Source organism: Erinaceus europaeus, chromosome 3 (assembly GCF_950295315.1).
Source record: "Erinaceus europaeus chromosome 3, mEriEur2.1, whole genome shotgun sequence".
Classification (NCBI taxonomy): Eukaryota; Metazoa; Chordata; class Mammalia; order Eulipotyphla; family Erinaceidae; genus Erinaceus; species Erinaceus europaeus.
The window spans coordinates 32,539,462-32,563,579 of record NC_080164.1 but is presented as its reverse complement, the minus strand read 5'-3'; the positions used below and the strand labels follow the sequence as shown (position 1 = coordinate 32,563,579).

General features: G+C 42.3%; 2 protein-coding genes across 5 annotated transcripts in view; both read left to right on the top strand.

Moving 5' to 3' along the window:
• The window catches only part of CPSF3 (cleavage and polyadenylation specific factor 3), a 49,985-nt gene extending 46,501 nt beyond the window's left edge, over positions 1-3,484 (top strand). For both annotated transcript variants that reach the window (XM_060187006.1, XM_060187007.1), the window contains 3 exons: positions 611-680; positions 2,644-2,740; positions 3,289-3,484. In XM_060187006.1, coding sequence (XP_060042989.1) covers positions 611-680; positions 2,644-2,740; positions 3,289-3,390 — 269 coding nt within the window. In that variant the 3' untranslated portion in view covers positions 3,391-3,484. The remainder of the gene's footprint in view (positions 1-610; positions 681-2,643; positions 2,741-3,288) is intronic.
• A 3,803-nt stretch (positions 3,485-7,287) lies between these two features.
• On the top strand, positions 7,288-23,508 carry IAH1 (isoamyl acetate hydrolyzing esterase 1 (putative)). 3 transcript variants are annotated; one of them, XM_060187012.1, is made up of 6 exons: positions 7,319-7,578; positions 9,786-9,838; positions 16,024-16,172; positions 18,551-18,712; positions 21,338-21,459; positions 22,523-23,139. In XM_060187012.1, exons 1-6 carry the CDS (start codon positions 7,498-7,500, stop codon positions 23,030-23,032), a joined length of 1,077 nt encoding a protein of 358 aa, XP_060042995.1. In that variant the 5' UTR covers positions 7,319-7,497; the 3' UTR covers positions 23,033-23,139. The 3 variants fall into 3 exon arrangements, with proteins under 3 accessions (XP_060042996.1, XP_060042995.1, XP_007522307.1); XM_007522245.3 differs by lacking the exon at positions 22,523-23,139 and adding an exon at positions 23,147-23,508 and having other exon boundaries at positions 7,429-7,578; XM_060187013.1 differs by lacking the exon at positions 18,551-18,712 and having other exon boundaries at positions 7,288-7,578.
• Positions 23,509-24,118: the final 610 nt, after the last annotated feature.

Below are 24,118 nucleotides of genomic sequence, written 5' to 3'. Positions count from 1 at the left end.
CAGGTCTGCAGGTGTCTTTCTCTCCCCCTCTCTGTTTTCCTCTCCTCTCTCAATTTCTCTCTGGCAACAACAACATCAAAAACAACAAATAGAAATGACAACAACAAGAATGGCAACAAAATAGAAAAATGACCTTCAGGAGCAGTGGATTCATGGTGCAGGCACCAAGCCCCAGCAGTAACCCTGGAGGCTTCAGTGATCTTTGTGTTTAAAGTACCCCTAGAACTCAGAGCTGCCATTTCACTCAACTTTTCTTATAAATGAGATGTGGAGAGTTTGAGAAACATTGGAAATAAATGAGAATTCATTTTGGGGCCTTTAGAAAAAAATGGGGTGGAGGGTAGACAGCATAATGGTTATGCAAACAGACTCTCATGCCTGAGGCTCCAAAGTCCCAAGTTCAATCACTCGCACCACCATAAGCCAGAGCTGAACAGTGCTCTGGTTAAAAAAAAAAAAAGAAAAAAAATTTTTGGTATATTGACATCTATATATATATATCCCACAAAGCTCATAGAGAATATTCTCATTTTGACTTATAACTATGTTCTGATTTTTAGTTTGTATAGGAATTTAGAAAATGCTCTTTTTTTATTTTTTTTTCTTCCAGGTGCTGTACAAAAGGTTTCTAAAAAATTAGAAATGCACATTTATAGCAAGAGGTTGGAGATCATGCTCCAGTAAGTGTTGTGCCCAATATTGTCCAGCAAGGTAGTAACTGGGGATGAAAGAGTCCTGGACTCAGTTCTATTCAATTACTAATTGACTTGAGACTCAAGGCCACTGAACCAACTTTGGAAACTTGTGTTTCTGTAGTAAAGTGGTGTGAACTGCTTCCTTCCAGCTAAACCTTTTAACTAATTCTGAGTAGTGTGATTTGTTTGGTTAGCTACTTCTCCATGAATACAACTTACTCATAGTCTCAGGGCTTGGGTTGGCATAGTTGGCAAAGATTAGTATTGTCAAGGGCAAGTATTAAAATCCTAACCTAATACTACTAAGTCTTTAAGAATTATTTACTTCTCCTTAAATGTGAACTTGAGGGGGTGGGGCACAGAGTGAAGAGAATCAGAACATCAGTCTGATACATGTATTGCCCTGGAGAATGAACGCAGAACTTCATATTTTGAATGTGGTGTGCTGTTGACAGTGCCACCTCATGGACCTCTAAATGTTTAATCATCACTGGGGTGCTCTGGGGCTGCATTATTTCATATAGAGAGAGGGAGACGGGCCAGGTGGTAGCTCGCCTGGTTAAACATACATGTTGGCAATGCCAGAGGATCCGGGTTCAAGTTCCTGTTCCCACCTGCACAGGGGAAAAGCTTCATGAGTGGTGAAGTAGGTCTGCAGGTATCTGTCAAATAAATAACTAAAAGAGAGAGGGAGACAGAGACAAAGGGAGAGGCAGAAAAACCACATCACTCCCAGCTCCCAGCCCACACTCCACTGGAGGAGGCTTCAGTGCTGTTAGTCTCTTTCATTCATTGTCTCTACCTCTTTATCTCTGTCTGAAAGAAGAGAAAAAAAATGTCATCTTGAAGCATGAAATGAGGAAGAGGGTGGGGGGCGGAAGGAAGGGCTAGTCAGTGTCACACCTGGTTGAGTACATGCACTACAGTGTACAAGGACTCAGGTTCAAACTCCTCCTAGTCCCCATCTTCAGGGGAAGACTTGAGTAGTATGTAGCAGTGGTGCAATTGTCTCTTTCTCCTTTTCTATCTCCCCTTTCCTCTTAATTTCTCTGTCTCCATTTTTATAAAGATGGATAATGGACTTTTAATGGTGAGTTTGCCTATAGAAACTGTCACATATCGGGGCCGGGTGGTGGCACACCTATATGAGCACACATGTTACAATGCGCAAGGACCCAGGTTTGAACCCCCAGTCCTCACCTGCAAGGGGAAAGCTTCACAAGTGGTGAAGCAGTTCTGCAGGTGTCTCTCTGTCTCTCACCCTCTCTATCTCTTCCCTTCCCTCTCAATTTCTGACTGTCTCTATCCAATAAATAAATAATTTTAAAAAACTTTTTAAAAACTTAAAAAAAAAAAAAAAAGAAACTGTCACATATCTTCAGAAAAGTATTCTTGGAAACCTGGCCCCCACTGCATTGAATGGAGCTACAGTACTGTGGTCTTTTCACTCACTTTGTCTCTCTCTACCTGAATATAAAAGGAGGGGGAGCCTGACCAAAATTTTTATAGCTTAAGATAAAGTACCTCGCATAGTGCTTGCTGGACAGAGCATTTGTAATAAATGATGGCTGTGGATTTTACTCCTTTTATAAAATAAAGCAATATATAGGCAGTTAAGACATTAATGTCTTAATATGTATACTAACTTAGAAAGGATTATATGTTACTTAGAAATAAGTATAACTGGTCCTCAATGTAATTTCATTCAATGTTGTGATAACATTGAAGGGAAAATCTGACCAACTTTGAACAAAACAATGGTACAGAGACCTGCTTTCTTTATATATTATTTCACTTAAAAAATCAGTTTCTAAGAACTTATAGAGTATTACTGCACTATACTTAAGAACTAAAGCCTATTGTCAGTACTTTTCCAAATATATAAAGCTGTTCTTCTCATATGTATAAGTGCATTTTTCATTAACCTTGCATTTTTGCTTCTCTTTAGGGACATATTTGGTGAGGACTGTGTAACTGTAAAGGATGATTCTAGTCTAGGTGTCACTGTAGATGGAAAAACCGCTAATATAAATTTAGAGACACGGGTATGTAACTTATTTATTTTTTAAATATTTATTTCCTTTTTTGTTGTCCTTGTTGTTTTTATTGTTGCTGTTATTGATGTCATTGTTGGATAGGACAGAGAGAAATGGAGAGAGGGAGCAAGAAAGATAGACACCTGCAGACCTGCTTCACTGCCTGTGAAGTGACCTCTCTGCAGGTGGGGAACTGGAGGCTCGAACCAGGATCCTCACGCCAGTCCTTGAGCTTTGCACAATGTGCGCTTAACCCACTGTGCTACCGCCCGACTCCCTCTTTTCTTTTTCAAAGATTTTTTTTTTTTTTGAAAGCTTTAGTTTGCTAGGACAGAGAACATTTGAGAAGGAAGAGGAATAGAGAACAGTGCATATGCCAGTGCAGCGCTAAGTCTTATTTTTAAAAAGTCTTTAGGCCTGGCAAGTAGCTCACCTGGCTAGTGACTGCTGGGAATCTCTCCACAGTGATTCTGCTTCTTGATAGTCAGTGTTTCAGCAACCTCCCTCCCTACAGGAAAAGACTGTTCTGAAAGGCTTGTTTACACTTTCCCTTTCAGACTGTAGAATGTGAAGAAGGCAGTGAAGATGATGAATCCCTCCGAGAAATGGTGGAGCTGGCTGCACAGCGACTGTATGAGGCTCTTACACCAGTTCACTGATAGCCTTCCGTCTTTATATGCTAAAGGTTCTTGTGCCCCTTTTTTAATGCTTGACTGTATTTCTGTTACTTAAAATAAAACATATTAATTTCTTTGTGGTGGCCTATTTACTTTTTTTACATTAGATGACCTTCATTCCAACAGTGTAAGTAGTGTAAGTATTGCTAAATTACCAACTAACTTTTAGCTGATTATTCTCAAACTGCTAAATGAATTGTCTAGGATTTTTAAATGTTTTGATTCTACCGCTAAGTATGTGGTAGTTCCCAGTGAAACCTTTTAAAAGATCTGCTCATAGCCATTGAGTCAGAATGGCTTGTACTTTTTCTTTTAAAAATTAAAAAATCTTTATTTTATTTTAGTGAAAGAGATACAGAAGAGAGAGAGAGAAAGAGAGACCGAAACCAGAGCACTGCTCAGCTTGAGTTATGGTGGTGCCATGGATTGAATCTGGGATTTGGTCGCCTCAGACATGAGTCTTTTTGCATAACCACTATGTTATCTTCCTGCTCCCAGAATGTCTTTTACTTTTTTAAAGAACATGCATGATGGTTCATATTTTCACATCCATATGCTTAAATTGGGTGAGTAGAGATTATTGCAGGACCAGGTGGCGGTGCACCTGGTTGAGCGCATGTGTTTCAATATGCAAGGACCCAGGTTCAAGCTCCCGGTCCCCACCTGCAGGGGGAAAACTTTGTGAGTGGTGAAGCAGTGCTGCAGGTGTTTTCTCTGTCTCTCTCCCTCTTCATCTCCCCCAGCTCTCTCAATTTCTGGCTGTCTGTATTCAATAAAAATAATAAATTTTTTAAAGGCTATTGCTGAAATGTTCACCCCCTTTTTCTAGTCCTGATACTCCTGAAAAAGTCCTTAATTTATGTGGATAAAAGTATGAATGGGGGGGGGGTTACGTGGTGATGCACTTGGTTAAAGTTTTCTTTTTTTTTTTTTTTCACTTTTCATCTTCTATCATGTGCAAGGAGCCAGGTTTGAGGCTCCCCCCCAGCAGAGAAGCAAGTACTATAGGTGTCTCGTCTCCCTATCAATTTGTTTAAGTATGAATTTTGGTATTCAATAATATTTTCATTGTATGATGTCTACATAATCAGTTTAGAGATACTCAAAATATAATTTTCTGACTCTAGCCCAAGGATATTCAGGTGTCAGTTGTTGAAGTGTTTCATGGATAAAGCTTACACCAGTTTCCTGGTATACAGGTAGTCCAGAGTTGCAAGTAAGTGGGCACCGCAGTGCCGATGCTAAAAGGAGCAGGGGTTTTGTGGCATCCAGAAAAGGTCTGGCTGCCTCCTTTGCAGAGGAACTGTATGTACATGAGGTCCTTAGCCTCACAGTTCAACCTCAAAATTGCCTACGCTCACAAGTGTCATTATGCAGTTGATAAATTCTACCTATAGTTAGCCCTCATCTTGAGACGTACCTCTTGGTGACATAATCCCTTCCCTGGACTTAGCTTACAAACTTCAATCATGAATCTAAATTTTTCCTTGAAATGCATTTCTTTTTATAAGATAGTCTTTGGCCCAAACCAGGGTTACCTTTTATTATAAATGTCATGTAAGACTATAATAAATATTAAAACCTTTTTTGTTACAAAAAATATACCTGTGTGGTCTGGGAGGTGGCGCAGTGGATAAAGCATTGTATTCTCAAGCATGAGGTCCTGAGTTCAATCCCTGGTAGCATATGTACCAAAGTCATGTCTGGTTCCTTCTCTCTCTCCTCCTGTCTTTCTCATTAATAAATAAAATCTTTAAAAAAAAAAAAATACAGGAGTTGGGTGGAGCAAAGCACAAGGACTAGTGTAATGATCCCGGGTCGAGCCCCTGGCTCCCCACCTGCAGGGCAGTTGCTTCACAGGCAGTGAAGCAGGTCTATAGGTGTCTTATCTTTCTCTCCCCCTCCCTGTCTTCCCCTTCTCTCTTCATTTCTCTCTGTCCTATCCAACAATGACGACATCAATAACAACAGCAGTAATAACAACAACAAACAGCAAGGGCAACAAAAAAGGAAAATAAATATTAAAAAATTAAAAAACAAACACCAGGGAAGGCACCTGTTTTGCCAAGAATGCAACCCAGATTCAAACCTAGCCCCCACTGCACTGACAGAAGCTTCAGTGCTGTGCTATTTCCCTCTTTTATTTATTTTTTTTTTTTGTCTCTCATTCACTTGCTCTCTGTCAGCCTGGACCAGTGAATTAAAATAAAAAAAAAAAACCATCTGTAATAACCTCAAAGTGAAGAAGATAGCATAATGGTTGCAACATCATAGAACAGATAAAGCAAAAATCAGAAACAAGCATCCTTTTCCCTACCCCCTCTTCCTGAGAGACCTAACGAGCTAAGGATTCTAAATTACTCTTGAAACTGCCCTTTTCTTCACCTTTGCTTGTGTTCTTTGGTTCCCAACCATCCTCTCCCCTCTGGATCCTGAAACAACTTCAGAGTTGATCCCTAAAATATAAAGCTACCCTCAAACCTCCCTTGCTGAAATCTCTTTGGCTATAATTAAGATGAAGTTCAAACACCTGAACTTGGCATACTTAGCTGCACATTCAAATCACCTGGAGAGCATTAGCCATACTCCACCTGTGGATGCCGGAGTCTTAACCATCAGAAGTTAAGTCAATTGGTCTGGAGTGAGAGCCCTCTTGATCATTGTCTTTTTAACACTCCCAAATAAAAACAATTGAAGCCTGAAGACAATTGTGCTCTGCATCGCCCTTCCTGCCTTTCCAGTTCCAGCCTCTCTCCTGCATAGAAGCCTGGAGTCGGAGCCTGGAAAGGTATGTCAGCTTTTCTATTTGCTTTTATCGCCACTGTTGCCTTTGCCTTCACCTCAAACTCTGTTATTTCAAGACATCCTTCTGTTACTCGTTCCTCCCCCTCCAACCTTTTTTATTTTTAATCATGGCTATCTCACTTACAACTGAGTTGACAACTCTGACCAAACCTGAGTCAGGGTTTCTATTTTCTCCTTTGGTTCTTCACTCCAATTTTAGCAAGATTCCTGCTAGTAGGTCAACTTAGTAAAAATCCCTATCCTTGGCTGGTGGTAATATCTGGTCAAATTCCTCATCATCCTACACCTTAGATAGCCCATACCCTGGCCTGCCTTCAGAATCCTTTTGCCTGAGTTTAGTTAAAAATAAATAAATAAATCACCTCTTCATAATTACAAACCCACCTGACCCCCTGACCCTTGGCTATAAATTCCTTTGTATTCAGAGTTAAGCAAAACTTCATTGCAGTAACCTTACTGTTGCAAATGTCATAAATGCATTTTTAACAGATAGAAACATTGGGTTTTATTTAATGAGAGGGTAACATCTGGAAATATTTCCTAAGGTTCCTTGTTCACACTATGCCGCTTGCAGATGTGCACGCCTGAACTCCCCTTCAGCTGTGGGTGATGTTTCTGGCTGAGGTACAAACAAAACTGTTTTCCTTTCGAAGTAGTTTTCCATCTGAAATCCAGTTTACAGACACTGACCCTGGGTGGGTTCCCAGAGGGCAGGGTCACTGCGGCCCCTTACCCAAAGTGAATGAATGTAGAGCTGGGGAGAGGGTCTAAAGCTAATACAAGTAAGTCTAAAGACCCGAACTCTCAGGGTCAGTGCCCAGCACCACCATAAACTAGAGCTGAGCCGTGCTCTGGTATAAATAAATAAAGCAATCAAGTGAGTGGAGGGATGAATAGAAGAGGATAGGCTTTATTAAACGGGCAAAACCTGAGCTTTCCTAGGGAAAGCAGCTGCCATATTATAAATAAATAAATAAATAAATAAATAAATAAATAAATAAATAAATAAATAAATAAATAAATAAATAAATAAATAAATAAATAAATAAATAAATAAATAAATAAATAGCCCGATAAGTCTTGCTGAGAAAGCCCAGCAGTGGACACCCAGGTTGGGACCCGAGACAGCAGACGTAAAACTGCGCAGGCGCCAATCTCCGCCCCACTCCCAAACCTCAGCGCCCCAGTCGCTCGCCCCGCCCGGATATCCGGCCTAATCCCGCCTCTGGGGCGCTCGCCCCGCCCGGATATCCGGCCCAGCTCCGCCTCTTAGTACCCCGCAATATGGCGCTGTGCGAAGCGGTGGGCTGTGGCAGCACCCTGGTCTGGCCTCGGGTGTTGCTTTTCGGAGACTCCATCACCCAGGTATCTCGGCTCGGTCCCGTCCAGTTCTCGGGCGTCGGCAGAGCACTCGCAGACCCCGTGTCTAGGTCAGCCTGGGTCTGAGGTCCCCTGGCGACGCTGCCCTCTTGAGAGCCCTGAGGCTGGCGGCTGGCGGGAGCTTGTCCAGGCCGCCCCCCAGCAGAGGTTCCCGAGGCGAGCTCTTGGGGGTCCAGCCTGCAGTGGCCTCAGGTGAAGGTAGCTTAGCTCATGGGCCTGCAGCAGTGGTGCCCATTTCTTGCTCGCCGCCTCAGGGCGAGGGTGTGCTTCCTGCAGTGCGGCCACACACGCCTCCTTGGGGTGAAGCTCTGCTGCACTGTGAGATGAGGCGCCTGAAGAAAGAATGGCAAGGCTGGAGTCAACGCTTTCCACCTACGTCATTTTCCAGCGGGATTTTGGCAACACCTGCTACAAGTTGAAACACGTTTTTATTATTTTAGTTGCCCTTTTCAGTGGCAGTTCTCTTCTACGACACGAGCTTTAGTCACAAGAACTGCTTGGTAACACACACACACACACACACAAACACACACACACACAGAGTGGCTGAATCATTTCCTGCAGTTCTGGTACAGCTGGTTCAGTGCAGCCCATCTATAATGAGGACGCTTGGAACCAGTTCTTCTCTCTACCTCTTCTGGTGGAACAAGTTGATCTTGAATAAAATGCCTCCAAGAATAAAGCAGATTTTTTTTTAAAAAAATGGAAACAGTGAAAAGGACCACAATACCTAAGTTCCCTCCAAAATGCATTGGGTGCCTGGCTCAAACCTCGGTCCATCAGATGGCAAAGCAGTGTGCTGTCCAGCTGAGCTATTTCGTCAATCCAATAAATTTTTTGAATTATTATTATTTTTTATTTATGAGAAAGAGCCAGACATCACTCTGGTACATGTGGTGCCAGGGATTGAACTCAGGATCTCAATCTTGAGAGTCCAACGCTTTATCCACTGCATCACCTCCCAACCACAACCCAATTTTTTTTCATCCAAGTTAATTTCAACTCACATTAAGAAAAAATATTTTCAGGAGATATTTTTTTATTTCTTTATTGGGGAATTAATGTTTTACATTCAACAGTAAATACAATAGTTTGTACATGCATAACATTCCCCAGTTTCCCATTTAACAATACAACCCCCACTATGTCATTTATCATCCTTCATGGACCTGTATTCTCCCCACCCACCCACTCCCACCCCAGAGTCTTTTACTTTGGTACGATATGCCAATTACATTTCAGGTTCTACTTGTGATACCTTTTTTAATATGTATTCCCTTTTGTTACCCTTGTTGTGTTATTGTTGTAGTTATTGTTGTGGTTGATGTCGTTGTTGGATAGGACAGAGAGAAGGGTAGACAGCTGCAGACCTGCTTCATGGCTTGTGAAGCGACTCCCCTGCAGGTGAGGAGCCAGGGGCTTGAACCCGGATCCTTACTCCAATCCTTGCGCTTTGCACCACCTTACTGTGCTACCGTGCGAATCCCAGTCCTTTTTTTTTTATATATTTATTTTATTTATTCCCTTTTGTTGCCCAGTCCTTTTTTTTTTCAGTTACTATTTTTTTTTCTGGTTTTTCTCATACTCAGATATGATTTCCTAAAAATAATTTCCTGCTTAAATGGTGATAATTGCCAACATTCTATTTAGGCCCCTTGGATAGTAAAGGCTTCCCAAATGCAAGGGGAGTTTTTATTAAAAACATCTCCACCTTGAGTCCTGTTACTGTTTTCCTTATGAATTCACTCAACTGAGAAAGTGGCAGAACATGGAATTCATTTCCTAACTGATCAAGTCATTTTATCTCTTGGCCATATTCTTAGTGTAATTTTTTTAAACATGAGCACTGCTCAGCCCTGGTTTATGGTGGTGCTGGGGGTTGACCCTGAGGCACTGGAGCCTCAGTCATGGAAGCCTTTTCAGCAGAACCATGATAGTATCTCCCAAGCACTCAGTACATTTTTTTCTAAGATATCACTCACTCTGATACCAGTCTCAGTGAAATGCAGATAACTAGTTTAAATGCAGCTGATAGAATAGAAAACCACACCATATTTCCAAAGTGCTGCTGGAGGCTAGCAACAGTAACCCCTAAAATGACCCCAGACAAAATAAATGACCATGAGGAAGCCAGGGGATACAAAGATGTCCCAGATACATTGCTAAGTAGTAATGAGCTTTTCTTTCTTCAGTTTTCTTTCCAGCAAGGTGGATGGGGAGCATCACTGGCTGACAAACTGGTCAGGTGAGAAGTTTCTAGACTGATGATAATGTTGGTGTAAAATAGAATAGAATTGCATCTCCAGATTAGATGGCGTGAATGATAGGGTTTCACACAGTATATTCCTCCTTTATTAATCGGTGATACTTGCTTGACCTTTCCTAATCAATTGGGAAGAGAGTAGGCAGAAGGCAGGCACTCAGTGTTAGAAATGTGAGAAATAGGTAAGACAGGTTGAGTCAGGTGAGCAGAAGAATGAAAGTTTTTTTTAAATAAAATATTTTCCCTTTTGTTGCCCTTGTTTTTTTAATTGTTGTAGTTATTGATGTCATCGTTGTTAGATAGGATAGAGAGAAATGGAAAGAGGAGGGGAAGACAGAGGGGAGAGAAAGATAGAAACCTGCAGACCTGCTTCACCTTTTGTGAAGCAACTTCCCTGCAGGTGGGAGCCAGGGGCTTGAACCAGGATTATTATGCTGGTCCTTGCGCTTTGCGCCACGTGCACTTAACCTGCTGTGCTACCGCCCGACTCCCGAAAGTTTTAATGTAGTGGGGGGGGGGTGGGGACTGTGAGGGGGAACTAAAGAGCCCCAGCTGGAGGAGCACAGTAAGTGGGTGCTTAATAAGGCTGATGGGCCTTATATAAGGTCTTGGCTCAGGACTATTTTCGGCGGCACAGGAAGACTAGTGGTTCTTGGTCCAGGGATATTTCTGGTTTCCTGGGAAGACTGAGGAAGTCCTCAGATATGTCCAATGCTGCAAGCAGGAGCTAGATAAGTTTTTCCTTTGTGGGCGAGGAAATCTCTTCCATATTACCCTCAGTCTGTTTGAGCAACAGAAGTTCTTTCCATGTAGGTAGGGGATCAGGCCTGAGCAATGTTTGCTTCACTCAGGGCTCAGTAAAAAGAACTTTCCAGCCATATGAAACCATATCCTAGTATTTGCGAAAATAACTATTCACTATGTTAAAAAGGCATGTTCTTTCTCAGTTATGAGTAATATGTATGACTGTTGAGGAATTCAGTTGGAAGCAAAATATGCCCTGAATTCAAAGTTGGATTCAGTTTTAATACTTTTTTTTTTCTTCATGAGAGAATTAGAGTTCAGAAAGAACCATAGTGTCACTCTGACATACGGGGTTCTGTGAATCAGTATCAGGACCTCATGCTTGAGAGTTCAACACTTTATCCAGTGCACCACCTCTTGGGCCTCTTAGAGTTTGGCTTTTTTTTTTTAAGATAATATTTTTTAAATTATCTTTATTATTTGTTGGATAGAGATAGCTAGAAATCGAGAGGGATGGGGTTGATAGGGAGAGAAACAGAGAGATACCTGCAGCCCTGCTTCACCACTCACAGAGCGTTCCCCCTGCAGGTGGGGACAGGGGCTTGAACCCAGGTCCTTGCACACTGTAACATGCGCTCAACCAGGTGTGCCACCACCTGGCCCCAGGCCGCTTACAGTTTTTTTCTCCAAATTTTTCTTTGTAAAATCAGAAATAATGTGACTGGAGGTGGGGATGGCTCAACTACTAGAGCTTTGGACTTAGATGTCCGAGGTTCCCAGTTCCATCGTCAGCATGGGAATCTGTGCACTCAACCGAGTATATCACCACTTGGCTTTGAAACTATTATTATTTTTAAAATTTTATTTAATATTTATTTGTTCCCTTTTGTTGCCCTTGTTGTTTTATTGTAGTTATGGATGTCACTGTTGTTGGATAGGACAGAGAGAAATAGAGGAGAAGACAGAGATGGGGAGAGAAAGATGGACACCTGCAGACCTGCTTCACCGCTTGTGAAGCGACTCCCCTGCAGATGGGGAGCCAGGGGCTTGAACCAGGATCCTTACTCCATTCCTTGAGCTTTGCGCCACATGCACTTAACCTGCTGCACTACCGCCCGACTCCCACTATTTAATTATTTTAAATTGAGAGTACAGGAGAAGTAAAGTTGAAGAATCAGTATGTTTTCTGTTAGGCTTTGTTTCCGTGACATTTTTCTCTAGAGCACCACTCAGCTCTGGCTTACAGTAGTAATGCTGAGAATTGAACCTCAGGTGTTCAAGTCTGCATAACAGTTATACTATCTCCCTATCTCTATACAATTTGTTTATTTATTCCCTTTTGTTGCCCTTGTTGTTTTATTGTTGTAGCTGTTATTGTTACTGATGTTGATATTGGATAGGACAGAGAGAAATGGAGAGAGGAGGGGACGACAGAGCAGGGAGAGAAAGACACCTGCAGACCTACTTCACCGCCTGTGAAGCGACTCCCCTGCATGTGGGAAGCCGGGGGCTCGAACCAGGATCCTTCTGCCTGTCCTTGTGCTTTGTGCCACCTGCGCTTAACTCGCTGCGCTACCGCCCGACTCCCTTTATACAATTTCTTTAATGCACATCTTGTTGAGTTGCAAAGCACAAACCTGGCTGTTACATGACCCCACAAAAAAGCATCACCATGTATGCTCTGCCCACAGTGTTTCCTCCTCCTCTTGGGCACAGGCATCTCAGCCTAGCTCACAAGAGTCTGTTAGAAGCTAAAACATCACAATCAAGCAAGTTAGACTCCAGGCAGAATGAGATGTTCACATTTGTATACTGAGCCTATATTTTCTTTTTAATTGAGGAGTTAATAGCTTATAGTATACTTTTTTTTTCACCCCCTAGGAAAATGCCTAGTAGTGGAATTGTTAGATCCTAAGGTATTTCCATTTGTATTTAAGGATTCTCCATACTGCTCTCCATAATGGCTGCACCACTTTGTCCTCCCACCAGCAGTGCAGTTCCTCTCTCCACATCCTCTGTAACACTCGCCTTTTTTTGTTATATTGATGGAGCCCATTCTCACAGGTGTGAGGTAGAATCTGAATGTGTTAATTTGCATTTCTGTAATGATGGGTGAATTGGAGCATTTCCACATGTGTCAGTAAGCCATGGGTATCTCTTCTTTCTTTGCCTACTTTTTTATTGGGCTGTCCTTAAAGATGTTTGATAGCGACTGCTTGTCTTTAGTGTGCAAATATCTTTTTCCACTTGCTAGGTTTCCTATTTATCCTGAAATTTTCTTTCAATGTGTAGGATGTGTAGAAGTTTTCAGTTTGATACAGTCCCATTTGTCCATCCATTCTTGTTTTTTGTTTGCCTTGCCCATGGGATGGAGTCTCAGATACATCTTTTTTTTTTTTTAAGCATTTATTTATTTATTCATGAGAAAGACAGGAGGAGAGAAAGAACCAGCCATCACTCTGGGACATGTGCTGCCAGGGATCAAACTCAGGATCTCATGCTTGAGAGTCTAGTGCCTTAGCCACTGCACCACCTCCTGGACCACCAAATACATCTTTTTAAAAACTTTTAAAATTATCTTTATTTATTTGATAGAGACAGCTAGAAGTCGAGAGGAAGGGGGAGATAAAGAGAGATACTGCCAGCATGGCTTTCCACCTGCAAGTGAGGATTGGGGGCTACCAATCCAGGACCTTGCATATTGTATTACATGCACTCAACCAGGTGTACCACCACCCACCCCCGACCCTCCAAATACATCCTTAATGTTAAGGGCCTGAAATGGCTCACTGGTGTATTCTATGTACTTTGAAGTTTCAGGTCTAATATCCAGATCTTTGATCCATTTTGAGTTAATTTTGGTGAATGGTGTTAGGTGGTAGTCTAGTTTCGTTTTTCTACATGTATTTGTCCAACTCACCCAACACCATTTGTTAAGAGACTTTCTTCTCCCCATTGGGCAGTTTTGGTCCCTTTATCATTTATAATGTGCCTATACACTTGTGGGTTTAGTTCTGGGCTTTTTATCCAGTTCCATATGTCCATTTTTGTTCCAATACCACACTGTTTTAACTACTGTTGCTATCTAATATAAAATGAAGTTAAGAATTGTGAAGCCTCTGTTTTTCTTCTTTTTCCTCAGGAGTACTCTTGCTACTGTGTGTCTGTGGTTATTTTTTGCTGTTGTTTGTTTTGTAGTTCCACATGAATTTTTGGATGAGTTGTTCAATTTCCTTGAAATATGTCATTTGGATTCTGTTGTGGATTTCATTAAATTTGTAGATTGCTTTTGGCAGGATTTCCATTTTAATGATACTTACTCTCCCAGTCCATGCAGAAAGGATGTCCTCCACTTCTTTGTGTCATCTTCTTCTTTCTTTTAATAATGTCTTAAAGTTTTTGTTGAAAAGGTTCTTCACCTCCTTTGCTAGATTTATTCCTAGGTATTTGATCTTTTGAGATTCAGTTGTCAATAGGATTGCTTCTTTGAGTTCCTTTTCCTAAGCCCCATCTTTTCTGAGCCTATGTTCTTTTTTTTTAATATTTATTTTCCCATTTGTTGCCCTTGTTGTTTTATTGTTGTAGTTGTTATTGGTGTCATCATTGTTGGATAGGACAGAGAGAAATGGAGAGAGGAGGGGGAAAGAAAGACACCTGCAGACCTGCTTCACCACCTGTGAAACAACTCCCCTGCAGGTAGGGAGCTGGGGGCTCAAACCGGGATCCTTATGCCGGTCCTTGCGCTTCGCACTTAACCTGCTGTGCTACCGCCCGACCCCCCTGAGTCTATGTTCTTGCAATAGTTCCTTCCTTTTCTACATGAAACACTAGGAGCCTGTGGGAAGCAGAGGGCATGGCATAGGATTGCTGGTGTGTTGACGCATCAGAGGTACCGTCTACATTCATGTCAATAACAATTCAAAACCTTCCTTTTTTGGTGCCGGAACAGACACTTACTTCCATTCTACACCATACAGCTACTCTCCTGATGTGCACATTTAGCGTCTAGTGATAGTGACACGTGGGGTGAATTTTAGATCTAGACCCCTAATGTCAGCTCTCTGATTCAATGTTGTTGTTTTAAAAGATTTATTTACAGGGCCAGCTGGTCTCATCCTGATTAAACACGTGTTACAATGTGCAGGGGCCTGGGTTTGAATCCCTGCTCCCCATCTACAGTGGGGAAGCCTGAAGAGTGGTGAAACAGTGCTGTAGGCAGCTCTCTCTCTCTCTCTCTCTTATCTCCCCCTCCTCTCTTTCTTTTTTCCCTATCAAATAAAGAAAAAAAGAAATGGCTTCTAGGAGTTGTGAGTTCATAATGTAGGCACTTAGTTCCAGCTTTATTATATTTATTTATTTACATAAAATGCTTGCTCAGAAAGCTGTATGCTGTACTTTTTTTTAACCAGAGCACTGCTCAGCTCTGGCTTATGGTGGTGCAGGGGATTGAACCTGGGACTGTGGAGCCTCAAGCATGAGAGTCTGTGTGCATAACCATTATGCTATCTACCCCCACCCTGTATATTTCATTTTTAAAGTGTCCTTTGCCCAGGCGTGAATCAGCTAGTGTACAAATGAAGTCAAAGCCTTAAATATATATATATATTTGGATAGTGCCAGAGGGAAATCGAGAGGGAAGGGGGAGCTAGGGAGAGAGACATCTGCATCTCTGCTTATAAAGCTTCCCTTCTGCAGGCTTGAAGCTGGGCCTTTGCAAATTGCATTGATACCTGTGGCTCTACCAGGTGTGCTAACACCCAGTCCCCAAGTCATAGCATTTTGTGGTAACCATTCATCCCTCTCATGGAGGAGTGAAGTGCATTTTTTTTTTCTTGGAACAGCCCAAGGATGGCTGGCATAGTTCAGCTGTAATGCTCTTGTCAGAGTGAAACTGGGCAGGGTCATAGCCAAGTGCTATCTTAGGCTTTATAAGCCCAGAATGCACCCCTGTAAATGTGTGCTAAAAAAAATAATAAAGGTGGGGGCCAGGCGGTAGCACAGTGGGTTAAGCGCACATGGCGCAAAGTGCAAGGGCTGGCGCAAGGATCTCACTTCAAGCCCCGGGCTCCTCACCTGCGGGGGGGTGGGGGGGGTTGCTTCACAAGCGGCGAAGCAGGTCTGCAGGTGTCTATCTTTCCCTCTGTCTTCCAATCCTCTCTCGATTTCTCTGTCCTATCCAACAACAATGACAGCAATAATATCAATATTAATAATAACCATAAACAACAAGGGCAACAAAATAGAAAAAATGGCCTCCAGGAGCAGTGGATTAATAGTGCAGGCACCGAGCCCACACGATAACCCTGGAGGCAAAATAACAATAACAACAATAATAAAGGTGTGCTATGTCTAGAGGTGTCTGCAGCGGACCCTAAACAGTTCACACAGTTGCTCACAGTTTGTCTTCTTACATTTTATTTCAGAAAATGCGATGTTCTGAATCGTGGGTTTTCAGGTTACAATACCAGATGGGCCAAAATTATTCTCCCAAGATTAATCAGGAAAGGCAACAGTTTGGACAACCTGGTAGCAGTTACAATTTTCTTTGGTGCCAATGACAGTGCTCTAAAAGGTAAAGGTATTTTTGTGCTTTTTCATTTTATATGGCAGAATAGATTAGTTTACTTATCTCCAAGTAAGGAAAGTTTTAGCAAATTTAAAATGAGTTCATTCTTTTTAGATAGAGGCAGGGAGTGAAAGAGACCACAGCCCTAAAGAAGCCCCTTCAGTATTGTGGCGACCAGGCTGGAACCTAGTTACACACATGGCAAAACAGAATACTGTACAGATAAGCTATTTTTGCCAATCCTAAGAATTCTTTTATGTGTGTGTGTGTTTTTGCCTCCAGGGTCATTGCTGGGGCTCAGTGCCTGCACTAGGAATCCACAGCTCCTGGAAGCCATTTTTTTCCCATTTTTGTTGTTGTAAGCGTTGAGATGTTGGTTTTTTTTTTTTTTTCCCCCAGAACACAGCTCATCTCTGGCTGATGGTGCAGAGGATTGAACCTGGGACTTTGAAGCCTCAGACATGAGAGTTTTTGCATAACCATTATGCTATCTTCCCCCCCACCCCGATGTATTTTTTTCTATGCAAAAATGTGTCATGACTTTTCCAACTACCTAATACTCAGGAATAGAGACAAGTGTATGTGCAAAAACTTTTTTTTTTTTTTTTAAAGATTGTATTTATTTATTAACGAGGAAGATAGGAGAAAGAACCAGACATCACTCTGGCACATGTGCTGCCGGGGATCGAACTCAGGACCTCATGCTTGAGAGTCCAAAGCTTTATCACTGCACCACCTCCCGGACCACTGTGCAAAAACTTCTATGCATTATTACAGTAGGAGAAAAAGGGTGGGGGAGATACCATAATGGTTATGCGAAAGCAACTCTCATGCCTGAGGCTTTGAAGTCCCAGGTTCAATTACCTGCACCACCATAAACCAGAGTTGTGCAGTTCTCTGGTAAACAACAAAAAAACAAACAAAAATGAATGTTGTATAGTTTAAAAATAGAAGCATCAATTTTGGTCTGGCAAATAAATCTCATAGTTTTGAGGTTTATGGATCCAGAAATGCTTGTAATATTATATGAGAAAAGTGCAGTGTGGCTGTGTTATCTTTTTTAATTTTATTTTAATGGGAGAGACCAGAACACTGCTCAGCTATGGCTTATGATGATGCTGGGGATTCAACCTGGACCTCTGTGGACATGGGCATGAAAATTTGGTATAACCAAACCATTGTACAACCCTGGCCCTGTGATTGTATATCTTTAGGGTGGTCAAAAAAATTTTTTTTCCAAATACTTTCTTCCTTTCTCTCTCCCTTTTTCTTTCTTTCTTTCTTTCTTTCTTGGATAGAGACAGAGAAATCAAGAGAGGGAAAGGGAAGATAAGAAAGGAAGATACTGCAACACTGCTTCACCACTTGTGAAGCTTCCCCCCTGCAGGTGGGGACCAGGGGCTTCAACCTGGCTCTTGGTGCACTCAACCAAGTGTACCACTTTCCAGCCCCCTGTATACTTTTCTCCATGGAAAAGACTAGAGAGATATATCCAATGGTCCATAGTGGTTGCCTGGGTGAAAGGTTCATGAGTGATTTAAGTTTTCTCCTATAATTAATTATATTTGTGGTTTATAAGTGGCCTGTAATGAGTCTTGAATGCTTCTGTGGCCTGGCAGTAACTTTGTAGTCAAAACAATACCAGTGCTGGCATTTGAGTGCTGCTTCTTTTTTTATTTTTTTAAATTTATTATATTTATTTTCCCTTTTTTTTGCCCTTGTTTTTTATTGTTGTAGTTATTACTGCTTCACCACTCATAAAAGCTTCCCCCCTGCAGGTGGGGACCAGGGGCTTGAACCCAAGTCCTTGCACACTGTAATGTGTGTGCTTAATGAGCTGTGCCACTGGCCCCATGATCAGGGCTCATTGTTTTAAAAAACTTAAAAAAAAATACTTATTTTCCCTTTTGTTACCCTTGTTTTTAGTTATTGTAGTTATTGTTGTTGTTATTGATGTCATCGTTGTAAGGACAGAGAAATGGAGAGAGATGGGGAAGACAGAAGAAGAGAGAAAGATAGACAACTGCAGACCTGCTTTACCACCTGTGAAGCGACTCCCCTGCAGGTAGGGAGCCGGAGCTCAAACTGGGATCCTCATGCTGGTCCTTGTGCTTTGCACCACCTGTGCTTAACCCACTGCTCTACCACCCGACCCCCCCAGGGCTCATATTTCTACCAAATTCAGTCTAGTAACATATGACCACCAGAGAAGAAATGACAAGTATTTATGATATTCAATATCTTTGAAGTCTGTTCAATACTTTCCTTTAGTAATGAACTAGTCTCCAACAATAGCATGTCGTAAACATTTGTCGCCATGGATTAATCTTAATTGCTGCAGATAACAAGTCTATATTTAGGCTAATCTTGTTCCTCTTGAATAGATGAGAATCCCAAGCAACACATCCCCCTGGATGAGTACATTGCGAATTTAAAGAGCATGGTGCAGTACCTGAAGTCTGTGGATATCCCTAAGAGCAGGGTCATTCTCATCACTCCACCCCCTCTGTGGGAGACAGCATGGGAAAAGGAATGCCACATGCAAGGTAAACGACTGGGTATGAAAGCCCAAGGCAGGCCAAGGGGCCAGTGCCGTCCTGTCTGTGGACTTTAGGTCCTAGGAGTCTATAAATCCTCTTGCTCTGTGTGTTTTTAAAAGTTATTTCCTGGAAGAGGTCAGAGTGCTGCTATAGCATATGTAGCACCGAGGTTTGACCTACTCAGCCACTTCCCCAGAGGCTGGCCTGTGTCTTTAATAGAAATTAAACAAGTATAGCTTCCATGTATCGTACCTGAGTATTTTCTGACATAGCAAAGGGGTTCCTGGGTGGGGGTAGATAGCATAGTAGTTATGCAAAGAGACTCAGGCTCCAAAGTCACAGGTTCAACCCCCCACACACAAGCCAGAGCTGAGCAGTACTCTGAGGAAGGAAAGAGGGGTTCTTGCTTTGAATGAGCTGGGCATCTGGCCTGGTTTGAACTCTGTGTTCATCAAACTCCAGACTACACAAAATAAATGGGAATGGTGCAGCTGATTGCCATTTTCCATGTGATGCTGAAGCCCATATTTGGGTTGTTTCCCTGACTTCACAGCAGTGGGAAATACTGATGGCCAGTTACTTTGCCATTTCCATCTGTATGTGGACAAGAGAGACAGCCCTTTCTCTATGTACCTCAGCAGTAGGGCCTCCCACCTCTTTTTTAAGTTTGATTTCTTTCATGTTAGGTATTAAGGGGGAGTGGTAAAAGCATCACTCTGGCATATGTAATGCTAGGGACTACACTAGGACTCATGCCCGAGACTCGACGTTTTATCCACTGTGCCTCCCCCCAGTGCCCAATAATGGGTCTTCTACAGAACACTGCTCAGGTGCAAGGGCACTTCCACATCACCTGTTGCTTGCGTGGCTAAATGTAGCTCTTTGGCACGCTGTCACTAGCTTTCCGCCTTGCCACCACCACATGCACTTCTGCCTCCATAAATTGTCTCCATACTTTATATACTACACTAGGACCTGGGTCATAGAAATGACTAGAACATAATTCCTGTCTGTGGATCAGTCATTTAAGTAGGTATTTCATTAAACACTATGAGATGTTCATAAATGTCTGTTGAAATTACCTAGTAGAGGGAGTCGGGTGGTAGTGCAGCGGGTTAAGTGCACATGGCACAAAGCGCAAGGACCGGTTTAAGGATCCCGGTTCAAGCCCCCGGTTCCCCACCTGCAGGGGAGTCACTTCACAAATGGTGAAGCAGGTCTGCAGGTGTCTACCTTTCTCTTCTCCTCTCTCCATTTCTCTCTGTCCTATCCAACAATGTATCCAACTACAACAATGCAACAAGGGCAACAAAAGGAAATAAATATTTTTTAAAAAAGTTATTGTCTAAAAAAAAGACATAAAATTTCCAGAGACCACATCACGTAATGTTAATTATAAAATAATTTTAATGCATATATTGATAGGGGGTGTTGACCACAAGAACCATAGCATCACCCTGGCACATGCTATGCCTGCAGTTGACCTCAGGACCTCCTGCTGTGCCACCTCCCAGACCATATAAATTGTTAAAATTCTTTGTTTCCTTTTTTAAAATTTATTTTATTTTTTACCAGAGCACTGCTCAGCTCTGGCTTTTGGCGTGCGGAGGATTGAACCTGGGACTCGACAGAGCCTCAGGCATGAGTCTGTTTGCAAAACCATTGTGCTATTTACCCCCCCCCCGTTAAAATTCTTTTTTTAAAAAAATATTTATTTTCCCTTTTGTTACCCTTGTTGTAGTTATTACTGTTATCATTGTTGGATAGGACAGAGAGAAATGGAGAGAGATGGGGAAGACAGAGGGGGGGAGAGAAAGACAACTGCAGACCTGCTTCACAGCCTGTGAAGTGACCCCCTGCAGGAGGGGAGCAAGCCGGGGGCTCAAACTAGGATCCTTATGCCAGTCCTTGCACTTTGCACCACTTGCACTTAACCTACTGCGCTACTGCCCAACTCCCAAATTGTTAAAATTCTATTGTTAACCCTGTATCTAATTTATGAATCAAACTATCTTCAATGCCAGGCATTCACTGGGGGTCTTGGAAAATATTCCCCATGGATGAGGGACTGCTGAAATTTAAAAAGATCAGTAGGTCCCCTCCACCCCCACTCCCAGAACCCAGTAGGTATTACGTCGTGCAGTTGTTTTCACTTTAGGTAGATGTGCATCCGCTGAGTTGTGTAAAACATTTATCACTGGTTTTAGTCAGGCACATTGTCCTCTATAGTCCTAGGTTGTTAGCAGGTCAGCACCATCTGGGAACTTGGTAGAAATGCAAATTGTTGTACTCCATCCCAGACCTGAATCAGAGCTCTAGGGGTGAGTCCAAGTGAGCCCACCAGGACTCTGCTGTATACACACCTTTTTGAGAAACACAGACGAGGTGTTGGCAAACGATGCTCCAGTGGCTACAACAAGTAGACAGTCAGGTCCACTGGTTATGTGTCACCTGTGGCTACTTCCAAGCTCCTTGCCTACAGAGCCTCACACACTAGCCAGCCTGTTTGTGAGCAGCTGCCATCTGGGCTTCATTGCTTCAAACTGACAGTATAGAAAGACAGTGGCCAAGGAGATGGACCAGTACTTGTGTTTATCATCTGCCAAAAAGATTTTTTTCTCCTCTGAACAGGCTGCAAATTAAACCGCTTGAATGCTGTAGTTGGTGAATACGCCAGTGCCTGTTTACAAGTAGCCCAAGACTGTGGGACCGACGCACTTGACCTGTGGACCCTGATGCAGAAGGATAGTCAGGTACAGTGACCTGTAGGACTAGGTGCAGGAGGATAGTGGTAGTGGTGTGCTTGGTCCTGCTGGTTAAGAAAGGGCGCTCAGAAGGACTCGGCTGAGTGGCTCTGCCTAGAGCAGCCCTGAGTAGGCCAAGTAGTTGATTCTTTAACTAACTGAAAGTAAAAGGGCAGAGGGGGAGGGGCAGAGGTTTCAGACCTAGTTTGTTGGCTTCCTTCAGCACGTGTTTCATCCTCTGGAAACTCCCTTAACATCTAGGAAAGTATATCATGAAAGTTTCTATTTCAGAATAACCAGGCCAGGTTCTTTTGTTAACAGGCAAAACAGTGAACTTAAATAGAATATGGCATTAGTAATTAAGATTCATATTTTGAAGTATGCAATTCCTATTATTTCACTTGCAAGTCAGAAAGCCTATTTACAAGTATAAAAGGTAGAAAGCTGGTCCCTATGCAGAATAAGAAACACTCAGGAATAGAGTTTCACATACTTAATAGACCCAGCTGTCCCACACTCCTGGGTGTTTATCTAGAGAAGCCTGATTCCTTTTTTTTTTTTTTTTAAAGATTTTATTTGAGAAAGATAGAAAGAACCAGATATCACTCTGGCACATGTGCTGCTGGGGACTGAACTCAGGACCTCATGCTTGGGAGTCTAATGCTTTATCCACTGTGCCATCTCCCCACCCTATGTGGGGAACACAAGCAAGACTCTTGTATATTTGCTTTAAAGCCTCCACCTGAGATGGCTGGAGATACTATGCTGCTAGAGGAAAAGAAATTGCAAACTAGAAGGTAAAATCTAGAGCAGCACAGATAAGGAAACAAGGCCCGGTCTAGTGGTCACACAGGCCTTATAGGGTGTGGAGGGGAATGCTAGTCCAGGGCCAGAATTTCTTCTGAAAAGGTGTATGAGTTCTGATGGAAATATTCCTGATGATCAAGGTGAGGGTGACAATAAACTAGGATCTTGTGTTCCAGCAAGTGTTAAGACAGGGTAGTACAAGTTCTTCACTAATTTTGTTTGCCTACACCAAGTCAGAAACACTGAGCTCTTTTTTTGCTTCCAGAGTCATGTTGGGGCTTGGTGCCAGCACTACAAATCCCCTGCTCCTGGTGGCCATTTCTGGGTAGGGCAGATAGAAATTGAGAGGGAAAGACACCTGCAGACCTGTTTCACTACATGTGAAGTGACACCCCCCCCCCCCCCGGTAGGGAGCTCAGACCAGGATCCTTGCACTGTGCTTTGTACTGTGTATGTTTATTTTTTTAATATTTATCCCTTTGTTGCCCTTGTTGTTTTATTGTTGTTGGTAGGACAGAGAGAAAGGGAAGACAAAGAGGGGGAGAGAAAGACAGACACCTGTAGACCTACTTCACTTCTTGTGAACCGAGACCCTTATGCTGGTCTTTGTGCCACTGCCCACCCCCCTACCCTGAGCTCTTTTAAGACTTTTTTTTTTGCTTATATCAACACTTTTATTACTCAGTGGTCCTTTTTCCTTCAATTGATGACTTGGAAGGACATCACAAGAATCTGTATGATGCAGATAAGCAACATCTCTATGAAGGGCCAGTGAGATTGTGCATTCACACCTGGATGTGATTACAGTCCCAGAATACTTCTGGCCTGCCAGATGGGCCTTAATTCAATATACAGTGCGTACCTCTAACTGTATTCTTTCTTCTGATAGGACTTCTCATCCTATTTGTCAGATGGACTACACTTATCACCAAAGGGAAATGAGTTTTTGTTCTCACATCTTTGGCCTTTGATAGAGAAAAAAGTTTCTTCTCTGCCTTTGCTGCTCCCTTACTGGCGTGACGTAGCAGAAGCAAAACCAGAACTAAGTCTTCTGGGAGACGGAGACCATTAGTGACAGAAAACCAAGTCTGACTATTAATTTACACACAATGATGCCAGGCAACTCTACTCTCAGACTTACTCTCACCAAAATCCACTAACATTCGATACCAAGATCAACAAAAGCATTGTGTAAGGGGAAGCTGTGTACCTACGTATACTATATTGTGATATTAAACATTTATTCACTGATGTGTCATCAATGCCACTGCTACAAATAAACCCTGAGGAGCTCTCTATGTAGGGGAAAAAAAGATAAGGACAATTTTGTTTCTTAAAAAGTTACAATTTTATAAAAATGCATTTCTTACATTCAGATGGGAACTGCTTCACTCACACATTCACCCACTCACCTTATATCTAATTTCCAAAGTAACTAAAAATATATTATAGCTAGTAAAAAGATAGCAAATACCACAAGGTACAGGTTCAAGTATTAGTGTAACAGGTATCTGCGTAACAAATGTCCTTAGGGGAAAACACACTTTGTCACAGGTTTGGTTAGGTTAATTAAACCTGGAGTTTACAAGTTAACTCAGTTAACATGTGTTGACTGGTGAGCACATTTCAGTACTTTAATTTTTAGAAAGTCATGATTCAGTCAAATTTATCCTTCAGTAAATGCAGACTGTCCAGAAGCACTAAAGCAAAAAAGTAATGCAGATATCCTTTTGTAGGCTAACAGAAGGTTTAAAGTTAGCAGTTCACATGGTGACAGGATCACAGCCTGTTCAAAACCTCTTATCCACTAGTGTATGAAGTGAGGCTATACTCTAGGTGCATGAAGATATTTATAAAACAG